This window comes from Phoxinus phoxinus (genome assembly GCF_949152265.1).
Source record: "Phoxinus phoxinus genome assembly, chromosome: 5".
Taxonomy (NCBI): domain Eukaryota; kingdom Metazoa; phylum Chordata; class Actinopteri; order Cypriniformes; family Leuciscidae; genus Phoxinus; species Phoxinus phoxinus.
Window position 1 is genome coordinate 25,674,396 of NC_136880.1, and position 20,882 is coordinate 25,695,277.

The 20,882-nt window shown below is 38.2% G+C and overlaps 1 protein-coding gene across 1 annotated transcript; it reads left to right on the top strand.

Annotated features, from left to right (window-relative positions):
- Nucleotides 1–279: 279 nt before the first annotated feature.
- slc7a14a (solute carrier family 7 member 14a) lies at nucleotides 280–20,324 on the top strand. Its single transcript, XM_079613105.1, has 8 exons — nucleotides 280–567; nucleotides 8,252–8,759; nucleotides 10,428–10,664; nucleotides 12,479–12,696; nucleotides 12,824–12,970; nucleotides 14,271–14,479; nucleotides 15,342–16,219; nucleotides 17,267–20,324. Exons 2-8 carry the CDS (start codon nucleotides 8,456–8,458, stop codon nucleotides 17,641–17,643), a joined length of 2,370 nt encoding a protein of 789 aa, XP_079469231.1. The 5' UTR covers nucleotides 280–567; nucleotides 8,252–8,455; the 3' UTR covers nucleotides 17,644–20,324.
- The last annotated feature ends 558 nt before the right edge of the window (nucleotides 20,325–20,882 follow it).

Here is a 20,882-nt window from a genome sequence, read left to right on the forward strand (position 1 = left end):
TGGTAAATCTGATACACACAAACTATCACGCATGTTCATCATCTACGTCACTTTTCATTTCCCGGATTTGGCATATTTTCAATGGATGCAGCGAGCGTGCTTCCTGTTTCCTTCCCATCATGCTTTTGATGGAGGAATGATGACGGATCATTAGTTTTGCCTGTCGAAAAAAGGGCTCGACGCTCTCACGCAATGATATCATAACGTCGTTGACGTAGACGGCGATAATAAATAATGAATTTGCTCGCTTATCACGTGGAGGCAGCGTCTGAATAATTTAACCCCTGCGTTACTACACGAGCGTACGTCCCTTCTTGCAGCATCAGTGAAGTATCCCTCCCTACGACGACCTTAATCCTTACAATGATGATTTTTTCGCCTTCAGTGCTGCTTTGAGTTACGATAGATCATTGTTAATGTATAATGAGCATTATATGATACGCAAACGGAAATGCATCCTGCTTGGGATCCACCTGCCTTTGGACTACGCCACCGTATCGCGCCGCTGTGAGCCGCAGCACCGCACATCAGCATCGGCACAGCTGGACAGCGGCAGCAGCCTGGAAGGTAAGTGTTGAGCAAACCAGGACACTAGGTCAGGATGTACACTAGACCCCATTCAGCCCAAATCAGAATCATATATGAGCAAATTACAGTTTACAGGCGCAAAAACACAATATGTGTAAACAAACAAACAAACAAAAAAACAGAAACGAGTCTTTAATATTCAGTTTCTTTTTCTGGTTTAAAAGCGGACAGGGATTAAATGATTGTTATCTTTAAGCCAATCTCTTGCGATAACTGCGATGTTATCGCAATTAACTTTTTGACCGATGTTGACTCATCAATGATTTAATTAAAACACACACGTTGATGTTTAAAAAAAACGAGAAGAAAAGAAACATTTTGTTTTGGTATCAGCTGGTTGTGTTTCACGGGAGGGGCGGTGTGAGATCACTATCAAGTGAATGTCTCCATTTCAATAACATGCTTTTTATGCAATAGAAAGGCTAAAGGCTTGTCTTTATAATTAATGACTGGGGTTTTTAGACAAGCAATGGCCTCTTTTGATTACACCGCCTGTGAATGTGTCTATAGCGGAGCTCTAGGCAGTGAAACGAGGTTAATCTCCAATGACATGATGGCAGTTACTCATGGATGCTCTTTGTTTATAATCGGGCGTGTAAGATACAGCGGCGCTGACCATGGTGCTGAAACATACACGTCCTGATTTATACATCATTAAGTTTATTTTAGTATAATATTAGACGACTACTTAATAGTTGGTAAGGATACTTTAACCTGCCTGATCGAAAGACATGTAATCTATCTCTTCCTTTGGCAATTAGTTGTATAGAGATTCATTGCCACCTCCAGAAGTGGTCTGATCATGATTGGTAATGTTGCTTGTGAACGATTTTTAAACAGTTATAAAATACAAACGGAAATTATTGCCACTCCTGTTTTTCCATTATATTAGGCTATTAGGTCTCTGCTGCTGTTATTGAATAATCAATCTTTATGTATTTGTTGGTGTTATTGATTCAGTTTTTTATTGAGCTTATTTATTCTGATTTATTGAGTCGTGTTTTATTACACTGCACCCCACCGTATTTTTATGTACTGTATTATACTAAATCATATACATTTTATGCTCAAATGTCATGTCACAAGGCAGAAGATACGTGTAAGTATTAATACACTTTAAACAACATGAAATTGAACATTATTGTGGATAATTGATTCAAGAAATAATAATAATATATTATTTCAATAATATATAATCATAATACAGGGAATTCTGGGAAATGTTTCTTAATTATTGTAAAAGTACAATTATATAATAAGGTAATTCATATGTTTTTACTCATATTTTACAATAAATGTTACTGTATTTTACTGCAAAATTACATGTATTGTCCTATTCAATTCAATTAATATTTTCACTGTAACTTACAGTTTTAAACCTTTTAACACTAGAATTTTTACTTTTTTACTGTTAAAAATATGTTGTTGTTTTTTTTAATAACAGTGTAGCTTTGACAAATGTACACTTTAGTGGACATTGAAGATTCTTCAAAAGTTATGCATCATTTATGAATGCGTTTTATGTGTTTTGGCTCCTGGAAAGCCACCTGTAATGCTTTTTGAACTCTGACTCATGAGTTCATGGGTATGACTTGCTTTTTTCCCTCAATGGGCAGTGCTGGCTCCCATTAAGCTCCAGCCACTATTGTGATGTCACTCATACTGTTTGCGCACATGCTGTAATACAATTACAGGTTTTCCGTCAATTATAGAACCACCTGCAGAACTGCATTTGGCATGGGACATAATGCAGACTGGACAGCTGCACATAAATAAATACTCATTTCATTATAAAAACCCAAATGCATTCTTTAAAGCGCATTATTTGTAAAGTAAACTGCCTGGCAACAATTTAGGAACCATTTTGTTCTGTACAAAAGTAAAGTGGTAATGTTTGTATGTTTTAGATTGTGTTGTTATTGTACGCATCACCCAGTGTCTTATAAGAGTGTTTGTCATTAATTTTCACCCTCTGACTGATTAATACCGTATTGTTGCTATGTTAGCAACATCATGCAGCAAAGCAGTAGTTTTATATGGAGTGCTGTATTTAAATAAATTTGGTTTAATGTGGTTCTGACTGTGCGCTGATACTTAGGGATGTGTGCTGTACTGAGGGAGAGATGGCAATAAATCTGATGGCCTGAAATGGTGTTAGTGTTCGTGCCAGGCAGATTCACTCCGCTCAGCAGCCAGTTTATGTAACAGTGCAGTGCCCTAGAGGAGGAGGAGGGGGAGGAGAGGAGAGAAAGCAAGAAGAAGGGAGGAGCTGCACTATACTGCCCTGAGGAAAGCTCTGACTGTGTGTGGGTGAAGACAGGTGTTATCAAAGTTTGGAGTTTCTACATTTAGTCTTCTGTGTGAGCGTATTTGTTTTTCGGGAGCAGTGTGAGGTGATTTTAAGGTGATGCTTAAAGGTTAAATGTGTTTCTTCATGCCAAAAAGAAAGCAAGTCAGATCAGGTGGATTTAAACGGAGCATCATTGCACTGTACATAAGTGGGTTCGTTTCGTTCAGTATAGAATGAGAGTATTTATATTTTTGGGTGCTCAGTTTAAGGTCAGTAAGATTTTGTTTCATTCATTTATATTTTTTATTCAGTAAGGATGCATTATATTGAACAAAAGTGACAGTAAAGACATGGTTTACATAAACATTAAACTGTTTTTAACAGTCTTTTTCAAACAGAAATGTTTCTTGAGCACCATATCATATTATAATGATTTATGAAGGATCATGTGGCACTGAATACTGAGTAATGATGCTGAAAATTCACAGGAATAAATTCAAATAGAAAACAGTTATTTTAAATTGTAATATTTCACATTACTCATTTCATATTTTCTCATTACAGATCCAATAAATGCAGCATTTGTAAGCTTTTGAATATCAGTATATCATATTTCTTTATTATTTCTTTATTTCTAATCTTTCATGTGACGCTGATCCACGGTTTAGACTCTAAACAGTGCTGCCGTAAATTATTTTCAGTTAAGCTTTTTGAAATGTTTGACTGATAATATGAATTGAAAACATTCTGTATTATGCATGCTTCCACCTGAATATGCATAATGTGCATAATTCAGTTACATTTAAGACGTGTCTGTACTCACCAACGAGGACTGATATCCTAATCCTGCTATTTTAAAACAGTAAATAAACTCTTTTGAGGACCGCCTGTTGAACAATCTCTCTGTCTTTCACTGTGCCAGGGGTGTATATTGGCAGGCCTGTGCAATTAAGAAATACATGTAGTCTGAATCCCTCTATGTAATTTGAGCAATGCAGATCTGCCTATTTCTACACACCATCTGCTGCAGCCGTAGCTCTGCTGTGTTTTGCTGTATCCTGTACTCTAAGGTTAAAGTATAACGCAGCAGAACAGTGGGATGGAAGATTTCCATCTCTCATTCTGAATACAGGCAACAGCCGTGTCAAACAAGGGGAGACTTGTAAATGCACCCTGTTATTAGCAAGAGAATTATGTAGTGGGAAAAGCAGGTGAGTAGTTGGGGTGTCAGGTTCTCATCTGGAATTGTGGCTTCAAATATAACAGTCTCTATCTGTCATTGTTATAATATCCGTGATTTAAAATAAAACTCGAGAAAGGAAAGCTTACCAAGACTGCCTGAAATTGTAAGATTTAAAGTTTGAAGGTTACATTGGCATTATGTTGTCTGAATTGGCTACATCAAAATCTCTATAGCATGAAAGCTTGGACATTAGCATTGAAAACAGCTCTATATAAAATACGTTTCACCCGATGACGGAGCGCATGTCGTATTTCTTAAGACTAGACCGTGTGGCGGTGTATTGGAGCTAAATAAAAATGTCCTGAATTTTTTATCAGGATGTGGCTAGACCAGGTCCCAAAGTTTTATTTAGGGTTTAGTGATGGCGTATGTGTTTTCAAACGAAATGTAACTGCAAATATTATCAGATGATTTAACATCAACTGGAAACTGAACAAAAAAGTAAACATTTTATTACATAAGGTTGTACAGTCATTAGAAGCATTTCTATGATGCTTTTTTTATTCCTCAGATATTAATAAGAACAAGTAGGCAGGTTTGTATCAGATAGCGCCGTTCAGAAGCACATTGGCAACGGTTCAATCGATCAGACCTCCTCGACAAAAGCTGTAGAATACGCCCACTCTCTTTTCCCACACAATGATCTCACAATGGAAATCAATTATTCTTCCATTGCCTGCAGATAGACAAACACTTTCCATCACTTCCTCCCTTACCAATCACACCGCACAATTACCCAATTATCCTGATTCCTAAATGACAGCCATGACTGATTTAGGTGAACTTGACCACCTGGGGCTCCACCTGTTTGTGTTTTCTGGCTCTTTCATAAAATTATGTAATTGCTTATACTGGGTAGCATGATTGTCACAGCAAACTTTGAATATGCTTTTCTTGTCATATACACTACTGTTCAAAAAAATATTTTTGGAAATAAATTATCACTTTTATTCAGCAAGGATGCATTAAATTGATAAAAAGTGACAGTAAAAGACATGTTGTTAAAAAAAAAAATTTTAAACTTTTTTTTTTACTTTCTGTTCATCAAAGTATCCTTAAAAAATACATCATGGCTTCTAACTAAGATATTAAGCAGCACAACTATTTTCAGCATTACATTTTAAAATATATTGAAGTAGAAAACAGATATTTTTAATTGTAACACACACACACACACACACACACACACACACACACACACACACACACATTACTGTTCAAACGCACACTTACTGTACGTTTTTATTATGAAAACCACCCTGACGCTGAAAATATTTCTCTTGTCTCTAATAGTTCAAGAATAGCTAACACCAATTGGGTTAAAATAGCATCCATAGGCCTATATGTTTTTTTATAGCTGTATTGCTGTAATAGGTCAAAATGTTGCTGTGGTTTTCACCATGTCGACAATCACAGGTTTAGGCTAGTGCACTTGTGAGTTATCATTTAACAATGATTTGTCCAAAACAATTTTTTTTTATTACTCATTTTAGGTGGACATACTGTAAGCACATATATTTTAAGTATCATCTAATAAATATTAGAAAAGTGGGAAGGGGAATGTTAGAAACTCATTCTTAGTTCTTAACAATACATTGCATTTATATGCCAGTCATATATATCTAAATATATGATGAATATATGAATTTATATGCTAGTCATATATATGTATTTATACATATATAAATACAAACCATATGTATTTGGCAAAAGTATTGTGCCTTGTGATATGCTTTTCTGCTCGCATGCATTTTTTATGTTACAGTTAATGCATAAAATACATGTGGAAGGAGAGCTGTGTATGTACAGTAGGATCTTTATGGCATTATCTTGTCTCTTTGAATAATATCAATGCTCTGTGTTGGACCGCAGGCCACTGTTTATACATGTGTGTGTCATAAGGTCACTGGCAAGATTTGAATATATACTCTTCTAGCACCCTAAAGGGACAAACAGCAACATGTTACTGTTTAGCTCAATGTGGACTGACATGTGAACCTTAAATAACCGTAAAATACTTTTACATTATGCAGGACATCTCCTTTTAGCTTGAAACCACAATCCATCCATCATACATTTAAGTAATTTATAAGCTAAGATCGGTAGAGCAGACCCAGTGTTTGTGGCCTGTTGTGCGGTTTGTAAACCTGTGGCAAATCATCATCCTGGTCAGGAGTCATGTGGTCGAGTCAGTGTGATGGACAGACTTCACTGAGATCTGTCACTGCCTTCCTGCAGACAGTTAGACATGGGATGAAGGAGAGAGAGTATCATTACAGCTGAGAGAAACCATCAAAATCCTTCAAAGCGACAGGATTGACGAGTTAAGGAACTGGGCTAGTGGTGAAAGAGAGGAGGAAATGACTATAAAACGAGGTGTAAAAAATGTGTTGGTAAAATGAAAAAGGTTTGAGAGAGAAAAGATCAGAGGAGAAAGAATGCCAGATAGGAAATTGAAACCGATGAGAGCGGGAATGAGCAGGCTGGGTTTTGTTCTTTGTCTGTTCCTCTTTGGCTGCACACCAGGGCTCATCAGCACATTTTATTGGTGTTCAACATGGGTCTTGATGTTATCTCCGGCTTCTTCCTATCAAGAGGCCCTCAAGATATAAATCAACAAACTCAAACAAAACGCCATTACATTTAGTGCCACCTACGAACGCTTTTTTTTTTTTCATATTTATTTAATTTTTTGAACTGCTTTATCAGGATGGACTGAAAATGAATGACTCATGAAATATTACTACAGCAGGCAGGCACTCGTGAAAGTGCATTCATAAAGAAGGTCTCTTGTTTGAATGATGGACACAGATGCCATAAACAGTTGTGAAAACCTGATGCTAATATGCTAATTTTCTGTTCTGTTTCAAATCTAAGAACTGCCTTGAAGCGAATGAGACATATTGTTAGCATATAAATGATTTGCTTGATGATTTCTCTGAGAACGTGTCATTTAGCCAGACAGATATACCCATTACTGAGTTCTTATCTGCTTTTTTTTGTGACCCACAATGGCGGCGAAATACTGTGCTACATGTTTTACGTTCATTCATCTGTTAAACTAAACTAACATGCTTTCCTTTTACAAACAGCAGTGAATAGCTGATGGGAAGAAGGGGCTCTTGCCTCTTGCATTAGTATTTAATCAGGCGGTATAAACTCTTGTGAATATGGCAGCGCATTTCCTTTAGGCTAGCATGAAGAGGCTTTTACCACGACAAATGTTTGATCAGTCAACAGCCTTAGATTTGCTTCAAAATGTGAATGAAACACACTTGAACAACAGCAAATGCATCTCTTCGGGAGAATTCACAGGATGACACCCAATGGTTTTGTGTTAGAAATGAAAGATCACTGGAAGGGCCGTTCAGATTTGATACGAATAGGCATGTGCAAAGTGCATCATTTTGTAGGTAGTTGTAATATACGTTTTGCATATAATAAATGTATAACGTAGCACAATATTTCACAGCTATTGAAAAAGATATATTAGATATATACACATGTATCTGTATTAATATTTATTTAAAAGTTATATGCATGTTATTATTTAGTAATGCATGTACAGATATGATTATATATATATATATATATATATATATATATATGTTTTATTATTAAATATTAATATTTTTTATTGAATATAGCTACTTTACAATTCAAAAATTTGGGATTTGTAAGATTTGTTAATGTTTCTGAAAGAAGTACCTTATGCTCACCAAGGCTGCATTTATTTGATAAAAAATACAATATAAAATTGTGAAATATTTATACAATTTTAAGAAATGTTTTCTAATTTATTATACCTTAAATTGTATTTTATTCCTGTGATGGTAAAGCTGAATTTTCAATAATTACTCCAGTCTTCAGTGTCACATGATCCTTCAGAAATCATTCTAATGTGATGATTTTCTGCTCAAGAAACATTTCTTATTATCAATGTTAAAAACAGTTGTGCTGTAATAATTTTGTGGGAACTGGGATATATGTTTTTCCAGATATCTTTGATGAACAGAAAGTTTGAAAGAAAAAAAACCCTTCTTAATATGCTTATATTATAAGGCTTATATTACAGTATAAGGAAAGCATAATGATTTTCACACACTATTGTCATCTCCTTTTGTTCACAGCGTTGCTTCACCTTCACTCTCACTGGTCATGTGGACATATCTGGTAATGATGCTCCTCTGAAAGATAGTGAACATCTCAGCTGGTTTCTGTGTGAACCCCTATACACTGCAGGGCCATCTTCCAAAGCGTCTTTAGACCCTCCATCCTCCTCAGAGTATCAGCCCCATATCTTGAAGCCTTTTGTTCCATAACCTGGCTTCAGGATGAGTGGGCTCTTTGCCAAACTGGACCCACGGCGGATTCAGTGGGGGGCCACCTGGTTTGCCTTCCAGTCCCGCGTCCTGCGCACGAAGCCGGTGGAGTCCATGCTGGAGAGCTCAGGTGGCACGGGGGCTCACGGCACCAAACTCGCCCGCGTTCTCTCCACCGTGGACCTTGTGTCTCTGGGAGTGGGAAGCTGTGTAGGCACGGGCATGTACGTGGTTTCTGGACTAGTGGCTAAGGAAATGGCGGGTCCTGGGGTCATTGTGTCTTTCATCATCGCTGCCGTGGCCTCCATCCTGTCAGGTGAGTGCCGCCCCGACTTCCTGTTCCAGTCAATCTGACACAAAAGAGAAAAACACAGAAAAAAGGTCTGTCATATTCCTGTAAACCTGCCCCCAGTGAAACATGGTCTAGGTAGTGTTATTTTACTATGGGTAACATCATTTTTCTATTCACTGATCCTGAGTCAGGCTTAGGCTGAGTGAACACGTGTATAACTTTATTCCTCCTGACGTGTGGTGATGACGCATGGTGAACTGGCTCATTAGGTTTACAGGTTGGGGCTGTGCACAGCATGCAGCAACCAAAATAGAGTTTGGGGGAAAATCCATTTCGTTTTCCCTGTGGAGACCAACATAAAGAACCCAAAAATGAAAGGGGAAAATTACAGGAATATTCTTTTCCTGCATGCAGCTGACCCGTCTACCCATGGAAACAGAAACAGAGTTTAATATTGAATTATTTTTTTTAAAATGTATCCTGTAATGGTAAAGCTGAATTTTCGGCATCATTACTCTAGTCTTCAGTGTCACATGATCCTTTAGAAATCATTCTAATATGATGATATACTACTCAAGGAACATTTCTAAATATTATCAATATCGACTACTTTTTTTCTTTTTTCTTTTTCTTTGATGAATAGAAAGTAAAAAAATAATAATAGCATTTATTTGAAATATAAATATTTTGTAACATTATAAAGTAATTTACTTTTGATCCATTTAATGCATCTTTGCTGAATAAATGTATAGATTTAACTTGTGAATGGCAGTGTATTCCGCCACTTTATGTATTTGGGGGGGACAAATGAACACAAATCCTATTAGATTCACAATAAAATCTTTAACCTGTCCAAGAAACGGATATAACATTAAGTCATGTAAAGGATTTCTTCCTTAACCTGACTATAGCGTCTACAAATCGACACTTAATAAACTTCCTAGCGTCTACAAATCGACACTTAATAAATATCTAGCGTCTTCCAATCGACACTCATAACCTTTATACTCTAGCCTTCGCGTCTTCCAATCGACAACAGGCCGAGTCTCTTACCCTAACATCTTTGCTGCGCAGCATAAATAACAAAAGAGACAGAAATGTCCCTCAGGTGGTTTATTCAAAACGGCCGGGAGTTCTCGAGCAGTTCTCAGAGAATCTCGGCCCAACAGAAGAATAAAACAGGCTTTATAAGATAAAGCCAGACACATCAAAATAGAATCATCATGACTAACATGTCATCAAAATAGAATCTTTATGACTACATGTCACGTTCTGTCAATAGGTTTAAATTGTTTTAATTTCTCCATCCAATGATTTCTCAGTAAATAAATTGCCGTCCTATATTCGATCATGTTTCATTCAGAAATACATTACATTATGTCAACTTCACGGGTTATGTACTGCTAGCACTGATGTTAGAAAGTACATATTGGTTCTGAATGTAAAAACAGATAATCCTTCTCTTTTTTCCACTATAGTGGGGTTTACAGGGATCCAGGCTGTAAAGAGGGATTTTACTCCTGTTATCTGGCCCTCTGGGATTCTATGTGTTTGACATTTGAGAATTGATCTGACACTCCAGCCCCAAAAAATCAATGATTCCATCTCAGCAACCAGTTAGAAACGCTCATGCTTTTATTGATAACCTTCAGGAGTACAGGTGTTACAGTAATCATTGCTATCTCTCCACAGGGGTGTGCTATGCTGAATTTGGTGTGCGTGTGCCTAAAACCACAGGATCGGCCTATACTTATAGCTATGTGACGGTGGGCGAATTTGTGGCTTTTTTCATTGGCTGGAATCTGATTTTGGAGTATCTGATTGGTACAGCAGCAGGAGCCAGTGCCCTCAGCAGCATGTTTGACTCGCTGGCCAATCACAGCATCAGTGGCTTCATGATCAAACATATAGGAACGCTCAACGGACTGGGTGAGTGACATGAACTTTAGACACTGTTATGTTTATGTTTAGAAAATAATCATCAACGTCTGGGATCCGCAATAATCTAAATACTGCAACAAGGAAACCTTCCTTTCACATAAAAAAAAAACATGATTTTATGTCACTGAATGTTGCAGTTTGAACTGAACTAAACTGGCACACTAATAGTCTTGACACACACCCACAGTAATTACAACAGAAGTTACAGTAGGCTCAATTTATCAGTAGATTGGAGTTAATGGTGCTGCAGAAAAGAAAAGGCACTTTGGCAGTCAATAGTCTGGTGACAATGACAATGTTAAAAAAACAGTTTCTGTGTTGCACTGTGAAGCAGCTGCTCCAATTACATTTCTGAAGAGGAAAAATAAGCACTTTTATAGGTTGGGCATTTGCTATTAAATTAGGACAGAAATATTTTCAAAGCCGATATGATTTGATGCAAATTCTAGATCTTGACATTTTTTCGTTTGACTAAATATTCATGTGAAAATCTTGATTGCTGATTATGTAATAACTTGATTATGCACTTTAATGAATACAGTACCTTTTAGAAAATGTTTATTCTGTCAGGACTACTATCGTCAAAGATGATTTTAAATTAGCTTACAGTTTGGATTGGCGGTATGGTTCTGTTCTGGGCAATAACTCTTGGAGAGCAGCAAGAACCCTTAGGGTAAACCGAACAGAACCAACATAAATGTATTGCAGATATTATTAATGTTGTGTACAATATGATTCAAGAAAAATGAGTCCAACGAGATAAAGCTGCTGATAATTCTGAATGGATATTATAGAGATGCTGTGATAGGCATCGTTTTCATATAGGTATATGACGTGATGTCCTAGACGTGGATCAGTTGAGAGTCAGCTGACGCAAGCTTGACTAAAGCCAGAACTAACGCTACGCCTGATTATTGTTTTACACATATTACAATATTTTTAATAGTTGGTTTCAGTACAGTAATGAAAATGAATTATTTATTGTTATTTTTATATCAAATACTTTTTCCTCACATTGTATAATGGGTCTTTATACATCAAAATGTATAGCTGCCTTTATATTTCCCTCACAAGGGGATATTTTGGGGTCCTTGGCGTCAAAACCCCTAACCTACAACAACTTTGTTGAGTTCTCAAAAAGACACACCATCTACTGTCAATCCTCAGACTACAGATGGAGGAATGAAATAAGGGTATTTGGGAAATCTAGAAAGGATGATATTTGCTTTCTGCTCAGTGTGTTTGGTTTGCAGACAGACATTACATATAGACTATTGTGTCTGACCCAGACAAAACATGGCATTTTGTGCCAAAATACATAATATTACTCAGCCAACAGCAGTAAAATCTCTTATTTTTCTTTAACCAACCCCTTTTTCTAAGAGTCTAATATCCCTCCATCTGTGTCTCTCTGCACACATTATGGTTCATAGTAATTTCCGCTTCAGGCCTAGTTAGTATGATGAATATTTTTAGAAATACATTATTTATTCATGACTGCATTGAGGGGTCAACAGAGGACTGTCTGTTGTCATGTTGTGAAAAGCAATTGTCTAAACTCACTACTGTCATCTGAGACATCTATCTATCCATCCATCCATCCATCCATCCATCCATCCATCCATCCATCCATCCATCCATCCATCTTGCCTGAATTACCATGAAACTTCAATGATTTTTAAGCTTGTTGAACCTTTTGGACCATATTTTGTAATGCCAGCATCAAAATTGTCTCAGCACATTCCTATTTTGTTATGTTTCAAAATCCATGTGATGTGAATTCCTCCTTTATCACCTCTCAGGAAAAGGGGAGCAGTCGTATCCAGACTTCTTGGCCCTGGTCATAGCTATCCTGGTCACAGTAATAGTTGCTCTGGGTGTGAAGAATTCCGTCGGGTTCAACAACGTGCTGAATGTCATCAATCTGGTGGTGTGGGTGTTCATAATGATTGCAGGCCTGTTCTTCGTCAGTGTAAGCAACTGGGACGAGGGACGATTCCTGCCTTATGGCTGGTCAGGGGTAAAGTACATTTCAAATCAATTATTGAAGTTCAATCCGTTACTGCAGTTAATAGGGACTCTCACCATAAACAATGAAGAGAAAATTGCATTGTCTTGTAGCTATATTCAACCACTCTGTCTAACAGGTCATGCAGGGTGCAGCCACTTGCTTCTATGCCTTTATTGGGTTTGACATCATAGCCACCACGGGAGAAGAAGCCAAGAGTCCCAACACATCCATCCCATATGCCATCACTGCCTCTCTGGTCACCTGCCTCACTGCCTATGTCTCTGTGAGTATATACTGTAGCATTAACCATTTGTACACTCATTTTGGGTTCATACACAATACACAAAATCTGAGACCACATTGAAAATCTGGGATTTTTTTTTTTTTTTTGAAAATTGTACATGTTGCTATCCTTAGTTTGTTCATTTTCATCGTTAATACTTGAGTGTGACGCTGACTTGAGTCAGGTGATAAAGGTTTTATTAAGTTTGGTATGTCATTCACAGTCTATTTATTTATACTTAAACTTGCCGAAAATCATCTACTGTAGCATAACTTTGTTCCTTTCTTTGTGTTCACAGACAGTCATTGATTATTCTCTTCGGGCAGCATGTCTGAATATATTAAAAGCTCTCCAGCTTTATCACCATGCTATGCTGTCTGTCTGTAGGAGGTTGTCATAGAAACGCAATGGGTGTTAACACACCGACAGACCTCTTTCCTGTATCTCAGAACAATATTCTATACATTTTATTTCTAATTTTTCTGTTTTCTGCTATTTGATCTTCTTTTATTCTTCATCTGTCTCCAATTTTTCTCACGTCTGTTTTGGTTTTATCTGAAACAAAATTGCTTTTACTAAAATGGCTCTTCATTTTCACACCTACAGGACTGTCTGATGAGAAGCAAACTTGTTAATTAACAGCGTTCACCCCTCCAGATCTCATTTTGTTGTCGCAGGGGCTAATTTTAGCCCAGGCACTTTGGTTCTCTGTCTGTGTCTGTGTATGTGTGCATATGTGTGTGTGTTTCTGTTGCATTTTCTGAAACGCATTAAATGTGTCATCATAATGTATCATGATTAATCAAAGAATCCTTGATCTTTTGATACAAAAGAGTCCATTGTTTTATGAAAACAGATTGTAACTTTAAGAACCTAATGCTTTCTCCCCAGCAAAAATAGACTTTTAGATTAGAAAATAGTATAAGTAAACGGCAAAAACAACTAGTTTTGTACATTTGCAACTTTATAACGCCAGATATTTGAAAACATAAACACACCAATGATGCCATTAGGTGTTTAGAAAATTTAGGAGAAATTCTAATAATCCTAGTTCTTAGACTTTTTATTCAGAAAAGTCTGTCAAACCTTGTACTGTTTCTGGCTGTCGCTCCTTTGCATATCCATCCAAAGGTCCCACAAATTGGAAGATAATTGTTCTTTTTAACAATGTTCCTGATCATTTCAGTCTGATGACACATTTATGATGGGTGCATTTCTTAAAGCACAGCAGCAAAAAAAAAAAAAAACCTGTTTAGTTGTAAGGTCAATGAATCACACTCAGTTTCTTCCTTTCTCACAGGTGAGTGTGATCCTCACCCTGATGGTCCCTTACACTGAAATTGACACAGATGCTCCTCTGATGGAAATGTTTTCTCTACATGGCTTCCAAACTGCCAAATACATAGTGGCCATCGGCTCCATTGCAGGACTGACAGTCAGTTTGTTGGGCTCTCTTTTCCCACTGCCGAGAGTCATCTACGCCATGGCAGGAGATGGTTTGCTCTTCAGGTACTATAAAACGAAAAAACAAAAGACTAACTGCAGGGTCAAGAAATGATTCACGATGCTCTTTAATGAGTATGTCTCCATTTTTCCAAATGATTAAAATGCCCTTTAAATATCATTCTCTGCTGGAGAAATAGGCTCCTGTCATGCCGTTTCAAAAGAAATGCCCTGACATTTAAAATCAAAGCCAGTATAATGGATATGTGGTAAGACTTTGATAAAATGAATGTTTGGATGTTTCACCCTGTTTACACGTGGCATTAACATCAGTACACCCGTCACAGGTGTTCGAAAGTTGTCAGAGTACAGATGCACTGGCATTTACACTTGGAAGTACGATCTCTCAAAGCGTCTCAAATGCATCTCATGTCAACACTCGTGATCAGATTTCAAAGGGAGGGTCCCCTTTAAAAAGCATATAAAAGCATTCAAGCATTCAAAAGAACAGCATTTATTTGAAATAGAATTGTTTTGTTACATAATAAATGTATTTACTCCCACTTTAAGTCCATTTAGTGCATCCTTGCTGAATAAAAGTATCTGTTTCTTTAAAAAAAAAAATCACACTGACCCAAAACTTTAAACGGTACTCTATAAATGAACTTTTCCAAAATGTTTAATCAGACAGTAATTTTCTAGCCACACATATCTGACAAAATATAAAACTTTCGTTTTAGTGCATCTCGTTGATTGACAGTAGTCAAGTCTTTTTAGGTGTCAGGAGGGAATAGCTTCACACTTCCAATGTATGTGCTTTTTTGACCACATCCAAATTCAGTTTTGACCCCATTTGCACCTGTATATAGCTCTGCCCTCTTGTGATTGGAGGACTGAAGGTGTCATGTGCACAATCTGTATGTTTCAGGTTCCTGGCTAATGTGAGCACGTACACCGAGACTCCTGCAGTGGCCTGTGTGGTGTCGGGGTTCCTCTCTGCTCTCTTGGCTTTGCTCGTCAGTCTGAGGGACCTGATCGAGATGATGTCCATCGGCACTCTGCTAGCCTACACACTAGTGTCGGTGTGTGTGCTTCTGCTGCGTTACCAGCCCGAAGGAGACATCCACGGATTCGTCAACTTCCTCTCCGAGCAGAACTCGAAGCGTAAGGAGGGAGTGCTGGCCGAGTGCGAGAAGGAAGCCTGCTCGCCGGTCAGTGAGGGTGATGAATATGGAGGAGCCGCCACAAACACCTGCGGAGCCAAGAACCTGCCGTCTCTGGGAGACAACGAGATGCTGATTGGTAAGCCTGACAAGTCCACCTACACTGCCAGTCACCCCAACTACGGCACTGTGGACATGTCCTCAGGCATTGAGTCAGATGAGACGGACAGCGTGTACCTTCTGAAGCTGAAGAAGCTGCTGGGGCCTCGCTATTACACCATGCGCATTCGGCTCGGCCTGCCGGGCAAGATGGACCGGCCCACTGTGGCCACCGGCCGGGTCGTCACTCGCTGCGTCGTTCTGCTCTTCATCCTCATCTTCTGCTTCTGCTCCCTCATCATCTTCGGGTCAGGTCAGATCGCTGATGGCCAGTGGTGGGCCGTGCTGCTGCTGGTGCTGCTGCTGCTGGTCATCACGCTCTTGATCTTCATCATCATTCAGCAGCCGGAGAACCCCAAGCGCCTGCCCTACATGGCTCCCTGCGTTCCCTACGTCCCGGCCTCTGCCATGCTTGTAAATGTTTACCTCATGCTCAAGCTCTCCACTATCACATGGATACGTTTTGGCGTATGGTGCTTCGTGGGTGAGTTTCAATATTAATTTAATTGGGCATGTTGATACAGGCAGCATTGACATGGGTCATTCCTGATATGCAGAGCGGTTTAATATATACCATTCAAAGGTGTGGGGTCAATAACCGAAGCTTTATTCAGCTTCATCAAAAGTGACTGTAAAGACATTTATAATGTTACAGAAGATTTCAGAATCCTGAAAAAAGATTTTTTTGGTTTCCACAAAAATATTACCGGTAATCAGCACAACGGTTTTAAGCAGGAAACGAAATAAGCAGGAATAAATTACATTTGAAAATATATTAAAATACAAAACATTTATTTTAAATTGTAATAATATTTCACATTACAGTTTTTACTGTGTTTTTTTTTTTTAATCAAATAAAAGCAGCTTTTTGGTGAGCATGAGATACTTCTTTCAAACTTTTTTTTTTTTTTTAAATCCCATCTTTTGAACAGTAGTGTAGTTTCAAATTTGTATTAAACTCAAAAACTTTGAATGACCATGGACTGAATTTGATAGATTTCTAAATAATATAATAAATTGGCTAATTTATGAAAAATATTGCAAGTGATTCTTAATTTTTTTCCTTTACCTAATTGACATTTTAAAAACTAAAATTTAAATATGCTTTTAATTGGTGATCAGTGTATTGTTTTTGTGTTCTAAATATATTTTATGTAAAAAAATTTTTTTATATATGTTTTAAAAATGTACTTTTTTTGCCATTGTGTAAGTAATAAAGTTATAATTAACTAAGTTTAATTTCTGGAGCTTAACCAGAGCATATTTCTGAAAGTATAGTAAACCCTTTTTTTGAAGAAATTCTTCCTTAAATAACACAGTCATATTGTTTTTACAAAAAAAATTACAGTTCTAAACTATCGCATGACAGGAATGACCCAGATGCTCTAATGTCTCCACTGTCAATCATTTGCTGTGTTTTTTAAGGTTTTTTTGTCAATGAAGTGAGGGAAAACACTGATCAATTACATTTGTGCATTAGCTTATGGACACGTGTGCACTGTTTGTGTTGTCTCTGTGTTCGTCTCTGCAGGTGTTTTGATCTACTTTGGCTATGGCATGTGGAACAGCACCCTAGAGATCACGGCGCGAGAGGAGGAAGCCCATGCTAGCACATACCAGCGCTATGACGTGGGCGTGGACGACAACTTTGCCGTGGATGACGATCTATACCCTTCTGGAGATGGAGGGCCATACCAAAGCTTGGGTTCCCATGAGGGCAGAGGTGGGCACCAGAAACAGCAACACCAGGAGCAGAGCGAGCCTCAGCCTGACGCCCTGGACAGGGTGGACAACCACAGGACCTCCTCTACCTCCTCACACAGCAGGGCCAAAAGCAAAGCTGGCAAACCCAGTCCGGGCTTTGAGGCGCTGGTGGTCGACGATGATTTGGACGATCCTTTGGAATGAGAATGTAATCTGAATGTACTCGTCTGAACTGCAGAACCCTTGGGCTAGATTGTTATGTCTCTGCAATGAGTTTTTATTTTACTTCTATTCCTTCATTTGCTGCCCTTTTTTACTACTGATTGGATAATGAGAACGTTTAGGATGGGATTTAACATTTAGAAGGCTTTTGACCTTTCTTTTTTTGACCACATAGCACCTAAAATTTCATTCTTTTTTGTTTTTAAATGAATTTACAGTTTTAAATTAATTCTCATTATAATAATTTTACTGAACTCTTCAGGACTTAAATATGTATAATCTAACGTTTCTCTTGAAAGCAAAAGTCCCTCCGACCAAATTACAGTAACTAGCATGAAATGTATTATCAGGCCTGTAGTTTATTACTACCCTGTTAGTCCCACAGTTTTTCCCAATACAAGCATCTTTCAGCTGTCAGGACGATGTCCGTTCACAGATCACTTCCACTCCACTAGCCTCGACACTGTCTTTATGTGGGGTCGATATAAAACCAGCTGAAAAATCCCCATGCGAAGCCCTTAAAACACTTAAAGCGATTTGCACACTTTAGCTATTCAGTGAGCAGCTGCTTTTCTTAATCAATTTTTATTATCGCATACAAAAAGGTTAGTTTGAGAAGCAAAGATAGATGATACGATGAGGAATGATATGATAAATAGTTAGGCCCCACAGAATCAAAGGCCTCATTCTCTTCCGCTCAAACATCTAGCCCAAGCAAGGTTTGGACCGTAGGTTTTCACAAATAGTAATTGGACTTTGCTTGCAATAGTGCCTTCATCTGTCAGTGTGTGCTTTAAATATGGCCATTAAGATGTCCATGCTTGTTTGTTTGTCATTTCTGTTGATGTCGACATATCCATGGGTTTGTTTTCCCGCTGAAGGTGCCTGTCAGCTGTCACGTGTCACAACCGACCATCCATTCATCCTATGTGCCAGTGACTCCGCTTCATCCTTGCAAGCAGGCCGCTCTGTGTAAATACCCACGGTGTGACCACAGTACGATTTGTGTCTCTCGGCTGGTCAGTGTGTCCGTTGAGAAAAAAAAAGGAGACGTGATTTAGGAAAACAGAGGGCAAGGAAGGGGAATTTGCATGTGGTGGAGAGCGTTGTGAATTTTGTGCTCTTCTGCTGTTCCCTCCTCCCATAATTCATGTGGCGTTTAACCAATCTGTCCAGACCAACTTTATCTGTGCTACAGCTCTGCCAGCCGAAAACAAAAAAAGCAACCAAGCCAGGCCTCAAATCCATACATGTGGAAGACACACTGAGCACATCATGCCATATTGCTTTAAATGTGTCTCCCCTCTTGAGTTTGTGACAAATATTTAGAAACGTTAAAAAAAACAACTAAAGATCGAGTTGCCATAAATAATTTGCAGGCTGTATCTTTTGAGTCCTATTAGCTCTCACAGCGTATAGAGCTTCATTTTGGGGCCTGGGTTGGTTTTGTTCCTTGCATTTGGTCTATGATGTGATTCTTGTCGCCGTGGCATTTTGCTGAATGTATAGCATGTTCAGACGTACGGGGCCCAGAGTAAAACTATGTTTGTGAGTATTTGCATGTGTGGTGACCGTCGAAAGACTTGATGTAACTCTCAAATGTAGCATTCTGAGAGACGAGGGTAGCAGCCTGCCCACCGTACACCCCTCGAACCCTCCTCGTCCTGAGTGGCCTCTGTTTACAAAGCAAGCCAAAGTCTGCATCCTTCGTTTACTGTATCTGACAAAAGACACACTTTTACTTCTGTAGAGTAGAACACCATATAACAGTGTGGAGATGTGAGATATCGAAGAGAAGTATTTTTTTACAGGCATTTCATACCTTCAGGTTCTCTGTCAGGGTAGTGTAGCCACCGCCGGTGGTGTTGTGTGGGTTCACTTACGGTTCAGACGAACTTCTGAAGAAAAGTGGCGAAAGCATATATTTTTAATGGCCTCTTTCTAGACTAAAAAACATAACTGGAGTTACGGGTTTTGATTTAATAGATTTAATGTAATGTTATAACATAAGAATAGGCTTAAGAAGGGCAAGGTTTTAAATAAATAGTTCATTAAAAATGAAAATTTTGTCATCATTTATTTACCTCCTAACCTGTAATATTTGGAAGACGTAGAATGGAAGACAATGGGGTCCAACAATGTTGTTTTGGACCCCATTGAAAAAAAAAAAATCATAAAAATATCTTCTTTTGTGTTAAGCAGAAGTCATGCATGTTTGGAGCAACATGAGGATGAGTAAATGATGACAGAATTTTCATTTGTGGATGAGTAAGATTAGAATCTACATATAGAAATATTTTATTAAAAATCTATCTGAAAAAAAAAATCTAAAATGTTTCCACTGTTGCTCTTAAAGATAGCTACTATTTGTTATTCGTCTCTGAGAAAAGGTACAGTGTTTGTACTTTGTGAACTATCTTTCCTGCTATCATAGTTTGTTCGGTATTTGTTCAGGAAATGTGGAGATTGGCTTCCCTTGCAAATCTGATCTTTGTTTCTTCTGTATATTTTGGTATGAAGAGGATGTATTCTGGTTTCAATGATTTTTTTAAAGAATCTATTTATTGTTTCTTCTACTTGTGGTTTTGCTCTCCCGTTGCACTGTGTAATGAGATGTTAATATTGCTTCCATGCAACAATGAAAGTCATTTATTGCAGATCAGATAAGCGTGACTCTTGGTTTTCCTTTCGCTTTAAGGCTGTCTCACACAACCCGAAATCAGAAGTAATAAAAATCCTCACATGGGTGGCTTGTGTAAGCATTGCATTGCAGGCCCTCTCTGTTTCCTGTGGGGTGGAGCGGTGAGCCTAGAATAACAGCGATCCGAGGGTCGTACCTGAGCACAAAACAAACATGGTCATACTGGGATGGGTGCCGCTAGCTATGCAGAGGAATGAGATGAACAGATCAGGACGTACTGTTCCATTATCATTGCTGCAATGGTGGTCGATGTGGTACAATATGGTTTGGAGATCTCAAAACATGTTGTTATGTTCAATTCATACAGTTCAGACCCTTCTGTCTGTATGGTGCAGACATCGACACAACCAGAAGCACACTCCTTTTGTGGGAGGGTCTTCATAAGTGTTATTCCTATGAGGCACTCATAGGACGTCATTTGTGTCATCTCTCATCAGCCTGAATCAAATTTAAATGTGATGTCCTTATATTGTTTGTCTGTATGGGAGGAAGCCTCCCCTTTTCCTGATGCAAAATATCC